Source organism: Lontra canadensis, unplaced genomic scaffold (genome assembly GCF_010015895.1).
Source record: "Lontra canadensis isolate GAN:19392208 unplaced genomic scaffold, GSC_riverotter_1.0 scaffold46, whole genome shotgun sequence".
In the NCBI taxonomy this organism is placed as follows: domain Eukaryota; kingdom Metazoa; phylum Chordata; class Mammalia; order Carnivora; family Mustelidae; genus Lontra; species Lontra canadensis.
In genome coordinates, this window is record NW_022631040.1 from 13,924,537 (window position 1) to 13,935,098 (window position 10,562).

Consider the following 10,562-nt stretch of genomic DNA (forward strand, 5'->3'; position numbering starts at 1 on the left):
CAAGTCACAGACTCTCTGTTCAAATAACATCTATTCATTTTTCAGGGGCAGTGTTCCTCCAAATCATATCTGAGAAATCTTTGTTTCCTAATCATTAACTTGGAGCCTCTAACTTTTTCCTTGTGTGACATTCAAAAATAAGGTCTATAGGTCAGTATGAGTTTTTTGGCCCACTGTGAATGTTTCACCTGCATTTTAAAAGAAAATTAAATTTGTAAATGCATATAACTTGCCTTATGTTCCTAATGTAGTACAGAATGATTTGGGGGTCCTTCTCCAAGCTCAAGGAATAGGCAGGCACAAGCTCTTTCTATAGTCACAAGCAGGAGCCACAAATGCCCCCTAGGCAGGTATTATAAATAACAAATACCTCCAAAATCAGGCCTCCAGGAAAGGAAGAGGTACAGAAAACTTCAAAGGTATAAGTCATTAGAAGATAGAGTGAAGATCATGCAGGGTTATCTAATCCCTCATTTCATACGTAAGGAAATTAGGGCCAGGGGACAGAACCCAGATTCAAGACCAAGTCGTCTGACTCCAGATCTCAGGCTTTTCCCCTAGGTCATGCTGCCTCCCAGGCCTTATGGGGTATAAGACCCGTGGGTCTGTGTAAACTAAAAACAAGGTAGCATCAGTGGCTGCTGAGGAAGTTATAAATTAAAGAATAAAGAACATTATCAAACATCAGGTTGCTTCAGCCTTAGAAAGTTAAAGAAAATTAAGAAAAAGTTTATTTTTTCTTGTTAGTTTAATCATTGTATGACAAAGCTCATTTCTTGACAGCATTTAAAAAATTTTGCTTTGTTTCAAGTGAACTCACCTACTATTTGAGGTCACGTTGCTCAGAGGTCCTAAGGTGCTGATGACAAAGCATGGAAGTAACACCAGGAGAACAGGTGATTCAAGTATGGGGGAGGGGGGTCATGAAACTTTTAAAAAATTCCCTAAGCTTCCAGCTGTTTCCATATTCATAAGTTTGTCAGCTATTAATTTGCATACTCAAATATTTGAGATTGTTTCAAATTAATTTTGTGATGTCAGCTGATCACTTTTTTTTAAGATTTTATTTATTTATTTGACAGAGAGAGTGAGCACAGGCAGATGGAGAGGCAGGCAGAGGGAGAAGCAGACTCCCTGCTGAGCAAGGAGCCTGGGATCATGACCTGAGCTGAAGGCAGATACTTAACCGGCTAAGCCACCCAGGTGTCCCAGCTGATCACTTTCTAATCAATTCCTAGAGTTCACGTATTTTATAGGAGATAAAGCATATAGTCTTTGTTCCTTTCCTCGAGCAAACCAATCATTTCCTCTGTAACAATTAAAACTAAATTTCCTCTATCTACTGCATACATTAACAACTGTAAAGGAAAAAAGAAAAATGCACCCATAAATTGGAATAACGTGTTTCCTAAATACAAAAAAAAAGTATAGGTGATGTAGATGCTAAGTATTTTTAAGATGCAAATATACTGACTTGTGTAAGAAATATCCTAACCCTAATCTTTGGTGTTTTTATCTGTTCAAACCCCTATACATAAGAGTCAAATGAATATAAGAAAAGGACTAAAATAAATTTTAGACTTTCTTAAAATGCACACAGAAAACCACTCCCACCCCTTGTACAGAAAAAGGATTAATAAAAACAAATTAAGTCACTACAGTTTTCAGTGTCTTTTCTTAAGAGATGGAAAAACTGACAACAGTAATTTTTTTCATTATCTACAAGATTAAAATTTGACTTAACACTAGATACTCTGAGCCAGGAAAAAATGGGACTTGCTTCTTCCTGTTTCTTCTCATTCTTTGAAAGCAAAGCTTCTTAAAGTATCCCACTTTTTATAATCTCTAAAAGTCCAGGGCATCGACTCCAACATGTTAAAATCTTAATTCAAGGGCACCACTGAGACATTTTGCAACTTTATGCATTTATTTTGCTGATGGATTCTTATGCCAAATTCTTGACTTGAACTATTTTTTAAAAAATTATTTTTTATTATTAATTTTTTTTCAGTGATGGCTTTTGGGGGATTTTGTTTGGGTTTTTTTTTTTTTTAGCTTTGTGTTTGTTTTGAGAGGAGGAAGAGGGGTTAAGAAAATTCAGAGTTAAAAAGTATTGAAGTTGGACAGAATTACTCACAGTCAAACTTGAGCCTCTGGAATCTACCCCTCTCCCAAAGAGTATAGACAGTCTCCACTGAAGTTTAAGTCTGAGTCGAGAAATTCATCAAGTGAGAAAGTCACTAACTGGTAAATCATGTGTTACCTCAGCGATCACTCTATGTTCCCCAAAGCATAATAATGTCATTTTTTTGTACTTAAGTATAAGTTTCTGCTGTTTTTGCTTAATGGCTTAGAAGACAATCTTTTTCATTTGGAATCTGATAATATGTAGAGATTATTTTATAGTACCTTCTGTTCTTCTGTGAATTCGGAATTATTGTGTTGAGCTTGGGCCTCTTTTTGTAGATGTCTTGCTAATCTGTAAGAAGAAAACAATACATTCTTCAGAACTGAAGGAAAGCAAACTATCTCAAGTGCAATAATGAAATAATTTAAATCTTGTAAAAGAAACAATGAAGTATCATAATATTTTGCTGTGCTTTCAAAGTCTAAATCTACATTATGTTTAGAATCAAACTCTATACAACAAAAATGAAAATAAGATATAGTACTTTTGGGGCGCCTGGGTGGCTCAGCCCCGCATCAAGCTCCCTGCTTGGTAGGAAGCCCGTTTCTCCGTCTCACACTCCCCCTGCTTGTGTTCCCTCTCTCCCTGCCTCTTTCTCTTTGTCAAATAAATAAGATCTTAAAAAACAACAACAACAAAAAGATATAATACTTTTTATACCATTGCACTGGGACAAATTTCAGCTCTAGGCAGTAAAAACAGAATCTTAGAGCTGGAAAGAATCTCAAGCGGCAACTAATCCAACTTTCTTCAGTATGCATGAATTTCTTCTTTAACAAGCCAAAAAGCAGTTGTCCAGATTTTGCTTAGACACTTCCAGTGAGCACCGGTCATAGTACCAGCCAGAGAAACTTTATCAGTCTATCATTAATTTGCTGATAAGATTAGTCCAAATAACACCCATGACAAAATGATAAGTCTATTAAATTATGCTTTTCAAAATATTTTTCATGAAAAATAAAGAAAATCTTCCACCAATCAGACATGAAAATCATTGTTTGTCCAATTATCATTCTTAAAAATAGCAGCTAGGCCTTGGATGAGTTTTCAAGAATGGATCTGTGTTACTAGTCCAAACTCAACAGTAAGGATCGAAAGCTCGCTCTCTCTCCCTCTCTCTCTCTTTTTTTTTAAAAGATTTTATTTATTTATTTTGACAGAAAGAGAGAGAGAGAAAGCGAGAGCGTGCATGTACAAGCAAGGGGAGGGGCAGAGGCAGAGGGAGAAGCAGGTTCCCCAACAGGCAAGGAGCCCAATGCCGGGACTCCATCCCAGGACCGTGGTATCATGACCTGAGCTGAAGGCAGACACTTAACTGACTGACCCATGCAGGCATCCCCAAAGCTCATCCTGAGACAATAAAAACTAAAAAAGACTGACTCTTACAATGAAACAATAAAAGGACAAATAATTTAAAAATGGAAAAAGAATTTGAACTTTAAAAGAAAAAAAAGATTTATTTATTTTAGAGTGAATGAGAGAGCTGGGGAGGGGCACAGAGAGAGAGAAGGGGAGGAAGGGGAGAAGCAGACTCCCCTCTGAGCATACAGCCTGACTCGGTGCTTGATCTCATGACCCTGAGATCATGCCCTGAGCCAAACCAAGAGTCAGACACTTAACTAACTGAACTACACAGGTGCCCCTTGAACATTTTTCCAAAGAAGATATAAAAATGGTCAATAAGCACATGAATATCATATCATTAGTCATTAGGGAAATACAAATCAAAACCGCAATGAGATACCACCTCATACCCACTAGTACAATTTCTAAAAAGAGAGAAAAAAATAATGGTGTTGGCAAGGATATGGAAAATTTGGAACCTTCATACAGTGCTGGTAGGAATGTAAAATAATGCAGTCGCTGTGGAAAACAGTTTGGCAGTTCCTCAAAAGTTAAACATAGAGTTACCATATATATAACCCAGCAATTTCAAAATTCTAGGTATAGTCCAAGAATTGAAAACATGCTCACACAAAAAAACCTGTACACGGATGCTCAAACTGGAAACACCCGTAATGTCTATCAACTTGCAGAATGAATCAACAAAATGTAGTGAATCCACTCAACGAAATACGATTTGGCAGCAAGTGGAATGAAGATTGAAACATGCTACAACACGGATGAACCTCAAAAACATTATGCTAAATGAAAGAAACCAGATGCAAAAAAAAAAATCACATATGATTCCATTTACACAAAATGTCCAGAATGGATAAGTCCACAGAGACAGCAGATTTGTGGTTGCCAGGGGCTGGGTAAGGAAGGAATTGAGAGCGACTGATAGCAGGTATGGGGTTTGAGGGTGATGGAAATGTTCTGAAATGAGATGGCGGTGATGGCTTCATAACCATGCAGAGCCACAGATGGCTCTGGGAATATACTAGAGCCACCAAATGGTACAACTTTACAATAAGAGATCTTATGTGATATTTATCTCAATTTTTAGAAATTTGTGGGGGGGGGGAAGACCCCAAAGAATCGAGAGATTCTTTGGTGAAACATTTTATAACTGGCAAAAGAAGTTAAAAATCATAATTCTCAAGCATACTATACCATTCTGGGTGGGGAATAAAACCAAGAATGCAAAGGGTAGCAAGTATTAGATTTCCTACCAAGCCCACTGCAAGACAGTTCACTGAGTTTCCAAAAAAAGTCTTAGATGAGAGTTCTATTCTATGCAATCATGTCTTCAAAGATCAGGTGTAAAGTTCATTATATTTGATGGCGTCCATCCAATCTAACTCCTACCAAAAATTATTGACATTTGCCAGGAATGACTCCATTATGTTACTTAAACTGCTTCTATCCATTTATTTATTGTACCTCAAAGGTAGAACCCCCATAACATTATCCTATGATGTCATGTAGAGACCCACTCTTCGTGAATTCTACACAGAAGAAAACACAAAAACAGAGCCATTATCCTTGTCCTTGCTCTGCACTCAGTTTCTAACTCTTGCTGGCCTACCACTTATGTGAAGTTCTCTTTTAGGAATTATAGTCTCTATTTAATGATGTCAACTATACAACCCCAATATCAGGGAAGTTATAATGTAATATATTTATTGGAATAGTTCTACATACAGTATGCTAATAGCGACTGTTAACTTAAGCAGGGTCACTCTTGGAAGAAAGACGGTAGCTCTAAACCACTCAAATGCTAATAATAGTCAGCAGGCAAGGATGTTAAGTTCAAACAGAATCCTGCTTTTAAAAATTAGGCAACAGACTGGGAGGAAATATTGGCAAATCATGTATCTGATAAAGAACCTGTACCCAGAATACATAAGGAACCCTTATAAACTTAAGAGGTAAAAGAGAAACAACTCAATTAAAAAATGGGCAAAAAATTTGAACAGACATTTCCCGAACCAGATTTACAGAGGGAAAATAAGCCTAAGAAAGGATGCTGGGCATCATCAGTCATAAGAGAAAGGCAAATTAAAAATATAGTTAAGTACATTATACACCTACTAGAACGGCTAGAAAAGACAGTGACAAATGCCATCAAGATGGAGAACAGTAACTCTGATACGCTGCTGGTAGAAATGTAAAACTGTACAGTCTGGACAATATGGCAGTTTCCTTCAAAAAGTACACATAAATTTACAGCAACCAGAAATTCCACTCTTTGGTATCTACCCAAAAAGAATGAAAATATATGTGCTCACAAAGACATGTGAATGTTCACAACATTACTGATGATAGTAAAAAAGGAGAAACAACTTCAAAGTCCCTTAGCTAGAGAAAGGACACACAGATGCGGTATATCCATACAACGCAACGCTATTCAGTGGTAAAAAGGAACAAAGCACTGATAGACGTTCAACATGGAAGACCCTCAAACACATCAGGCTAAATCAAAGAAGCCACATACCAAAGACCACAATTTACATAATTCAACTTACATGAAATATCCAGAAGAGACAAGATCTTAAGAGACAGAATATAGATGAGTGGTTGCCTAGGGCTGAAGCAGGAATATGGAGTGATTGCAAATGGGCACAAAGGAACTTTTGCGGGGTGATGGAAATGTTATAAAATTTGATTATAGTGATGGTTGTACAACTTGGTGAAGCGACTAAAAATTAACTGGACTGTACATATAAAATGGGTGAATTCCACGGTATAGAAGTTATACTATTTTTAAAAACTTTTTAAAAGACCTGTGTAAAAAATTTTTCTAAATCCATAAATGATTGCACCATTTTAAGACAAAGTGAGACATGATTTTGGCCACTGAGGAAAAACGCACATGCTCTGGATATTAGAGGAGCAGCTCAAAGAATTGACACTCTACTGGGAAAGGCAAGAAACCTCTCAAATATTCTCTGGAGAAGAGTCTCCTCTCACAAGGATGCCTCCTGGTCAAACAGCACTACTCTCAAGAGGGAGTTGAAAATAAACTTGAACACAAAAACAAGTGACTGAAGGAAACCCCACAACAATCCACAACAGAAATTAGTGCTTCTCAAACGATCTGTAGTGAAGGACTAGTTTCCCCAATCTGTTCCAAGCTAATACTTCTCTAAAACATAAAAACTCTTAAGAAGATGTCCAATTGCTATTAAATTTCTAAATCTTCAATCTCAATTCCTTTACCTCACTGCAGACCAGCACCCCTCTGTAGACCCACTCTGAGTAGCACTGTTGAAGGCATTAATAAAGATGATTAAAGCAAGGATTATTCAGTCTTCAAACTCATTCATTTAACAAGTATTGATTGAGCATACGTGTGCCAGATTAATACCTCAGCACTGATCCTGCAAACCACCTGATTCTGAGCAACACAGTCCATGCCATTCTAATGGAAGTCTGGGGTCATGTATCCCCAGACTGCTGAAAGAGCTGGCCTGCTTCATGGAATTGTTTTTAAGTGACCAGGTATATCTTGGCTAGCGATTCTAATTCTGACATATTTGTGTAAATCTTCCAACAGCACTTTAATATCAACTCAATGCTCCCACCGCATACTTCCGAATCCATATTCATTCAAAAGAATACAACATATAGTATCTAAGTAAACAATTATTTAATAATAGCCTAGCTTCACTAGGACACGATGTACATAGAACAAGAGAACACCTCCAACTCTGCCCTCTCAGAGTTTACATTCAAGTGGGAAGAGAGACAATAAACCAAATGAATATGTAAAATATATTGTATTTTAGATGGTGATAAATTCTATGAAAAAAATTAAGCAGGATTGGCAGGGGGATGGTTAGGATGTGGAAGACTGAGGTAGAGGGAGTTGGGTGGATAACAGGTTTCACTATTTTAAATAAGGTAGCCAGAGAGGAACGCACTAAGATAATATCTGAACAAAGACCTGAAGGAGGTGACTGAGGACCTAAGCAGATAATGAGAGAATGTTCCAGAAAAAGTACAAAAGCCCTAAGGCAGAAGCATGCTCCTGGAATCAGCAAGCAGTGAGGTAGCACATACTCTTTTTCTACTCCGTAATAGCAAAACCCATTTACTTTAAAATCCTCCTTTAGACTCTCCGGGCTTTGAAGGTGGGAATCAAATCTTATACATCTTTACATCTCCTGCTCTTATCACTGAAAGAAAACATTGTTTAAGCGATAGTATTCTACTTACATCATGACGGTACAAACATGTTTCTTTCCTCCCCAACATCTCCACTCCCATAAATTCCCTCTGTGTTGCAAGACCATAAAGTCCCTGCTGCCCAACCAGAAATGCCAATTATCCTAGACTCTTCCTCCTTCATTCTCAACATCCAGTCACTAAATGCTGTCCATTCTTTTTTAGAGTATTTAGTGGCCCCCAAATGATCTCCTTTTCTGCAACATTTCCTCCCAGATAACTGAAATAAAAAAGACAATTTGTCTTCATTTTTTTAATATATTAATTTTAAACTCAACCTCATTTGATATGTAGCCTATGGATTCACAAAATTTTAGCCAATCGTTACTCCTCCGACACTAGCAGTTCTTATAATTTGAGAACTTCTCTGAATCATGAAGTTCAAAGGTTAGTACCGTGGCCCAACAATGGATTTGTATGTGGCTATTACTCTCATTGAGATGTTTCTAGAAATTCCAGCTCAACAGCTTGCATACTCAATTTTCCTTTGTAATTTCAATTGGACATGGTATTCTTCACTTTCCATTGTGAAGTCCGCTGCTGAGTGCCAACAGCTGCTAAGTCCCACCGCATGACAAGTGAAGGCAGCTTTACATTTCAGGGGATGTGATTCTAGTGAAGCCGCAGAATGAGTGTACACAGGTGCTCACTAGCTTCGTTAAGGATAAGACATGTTCCCTGGTAACGAGGGAAACCTCCTCATTTGTCCAATACACATACACCAGGCATTTAAATAAAGCGTGCTAAGTACTATGTAGTACAGCAGTCAGGATTTGGGAGTTAGAAAAAAAAAAAAAATCCCAGATTTCAGCGGTAGCTTTATGACCCCCCTGTTAATTTATTTAACCTGAGCTTCAGCTTCCTCATTTTGTAAAATCAGAGTAATGTTCTCACTAAGTAGTTGTAGGAGTGCGTGAAATCAAGCGAAGACGCAAGACAGAGCTAGTACTTGTTATACTTGGCAACAGGGCCCAGAGCACCGTTGTTTTCACGGCTCTTTGAAACTACAAGTCAGTACCTTCGGGTCTAAAACATCTGCACATTTGAATTATCTTAATGGTCAGATTAAAAACAAGAAACTATTGTACGGAAAGGAAATAGAATTTAAAGTTTCCAACACTCAAGGACACGGGGGTGGGGATGGGGGGGGGGGGGGAAGGTAGATTTTACTCACAGGGTTTCACACTCAGTAACACCAGTAACACCAAGTAAAAACAATAACTTGCTTTTAACCAAGAAGTAATTCATGGCAACAGTTTGCAAACAATAGCATTTTAGCAGACGGTTCTTATTTTTCAGTAAAAGGTGCAAGAAATTAAGCAAGGTTTTATTTATTTTTTTTTAAAGATTTTATTTATTTGACAGATCACAAGTAGGCAGAGAGGCAGGCAGAGGGGAAGGGGGGGGAAGCAGGCCCCCTGCTGAGCAGAGAGCCTGACGTGGGGCTCGATCCCAGGATCCTGAGATCATGACCTGAGCCCAAGCTTAATCCACTGAGCCACCCCGATGCCCCAGCAAGGTTTTATATCGACGTAAATCTTGTCTTTTAACTTAAAAAGCCCCCCTTAAGTGTTTTGGGGGGGTTGCCAGAAAGGCAATAAGAAATTGGGACTTCGGGTCAAAGATCAAAGAAACGGGTACTCACAAAGTACCCTGCGGCTATACATTACACACAGGACAAGGAGGAGGGACCCAGAGAGGGAGTGGTGGCTCCCGTGCGTGGTCCATTAATTCAGTTCGCTCTCTTCTGTTCACATCCTGCGCGGACTCCACCCAAAGCCACCGAGCGAGGGGGTGGGTGGGACTCACACAGCCAAGCAAATAACAGTCTCAGAAACCGAAACGGAATCGAGGTGAATTGTGAAAACAGGGCTCATCCGAAAGAGGGGTGGAGAAGGGGCGCCAGAGGGGACCCTTCCCTTGGCGGGCGAGGCGCCCCTGTCCCCGCTGCTTCCTGGGGGCGCCCCCTCCCCTCAAGCGCCACCAGTTCCCTCCTGTCCTACACATGCGAGGAGGAAGGCACCGCAGAGAGCAAGGCCACTCATCCCGGGAACGTGGGCGGGGAACACACAAGTATCCCTCAGAGATTCTAGAAGAGAAACGGAGCGGCAGCAACCTGAGAGAGGCGAAGGAAAGGAGGGAAGGAATCCGACTGCAGAGCGGGGGACGGGAACGACAGAGGCAGCCTGCTAGGGCGGGCGCCCCCGGAGAGGGGGGCTACCTGTTGAATGGAACTGACCCCGTGGCGGCGGAGGGAGAGAGGGGCGCGAAAGCCCAGCGAGCGGGCTGCAGTCTCCAGGGCAGCGCGTCCGGGGCCAGCGCGATCCCAGCCCCAGTGCCTTCGGGGGCCCCACCCTGGGGATACGATAAGAGACACCGACAGAAGAAAGGGGGAGGCGGCCGACCGGAGCCCGGCTGGCCCGCTCCCGCGGTTAGTCACTCACATCTGATACTCGTCTATCGCCTCCACCAGCTGGCCCCAAGAGTCGAAGTCGGCGCCTCTCCTAAAACTGGCGCCCCAGCGCTGCAGCAGACTCCGGGTCACCTCCGACATGGCCGGTGCCCACCCCGTCCCCTCCCGCCCCTACCCCAGCGAGGCCGGGCTCTAGCGCGCCATCCTCCCCGGGCCTGGCCCCGACATTAACAGGGCCAGGAGGAACCGCTACGGCCACCACCGCCACCCGCCGAGGAGCCGCCCAAGCCCATTTGCCGCCACAGCCAAACTTTGCGGCTCTGAAGCGGCCGCCCTGCCGAGGCTCCG

At 40.9% G+C, this 10,562-nt stretch overlaps 1 protein-coding gene across 1 annotated transcript in view; it reads right to left on the reverse strand.

Annotated features, from left to right (window-relative positions):
* AIDA (axin interactor, dorsalization associated) overlaps positions 1-10,530 on the reverse strand; it is a 37,094-nt gene extending 26,564 nt beyond the window's left edge. Inside the window, exons 1-2 of the mRNA XM_032872976.1 lie at positions 10,246-10,530; positions 2,410-2,479 (exon numbers count right to left, since the gene is read on the reverse strand). Of these exons, the coding sequence (XP_032728867.1) occupies positions 2,410-2,479; positions 10,246-10,355 (180 nt within the window). The 5' untranslated portion in view covers positions 10,356-10,530. The remainder of the gene's footprint in view (positions 1-2,409; positions 2,480-10,245) is intronic.
* Positions 10,531-10,562: the final 32 nt, after the last annotated feature.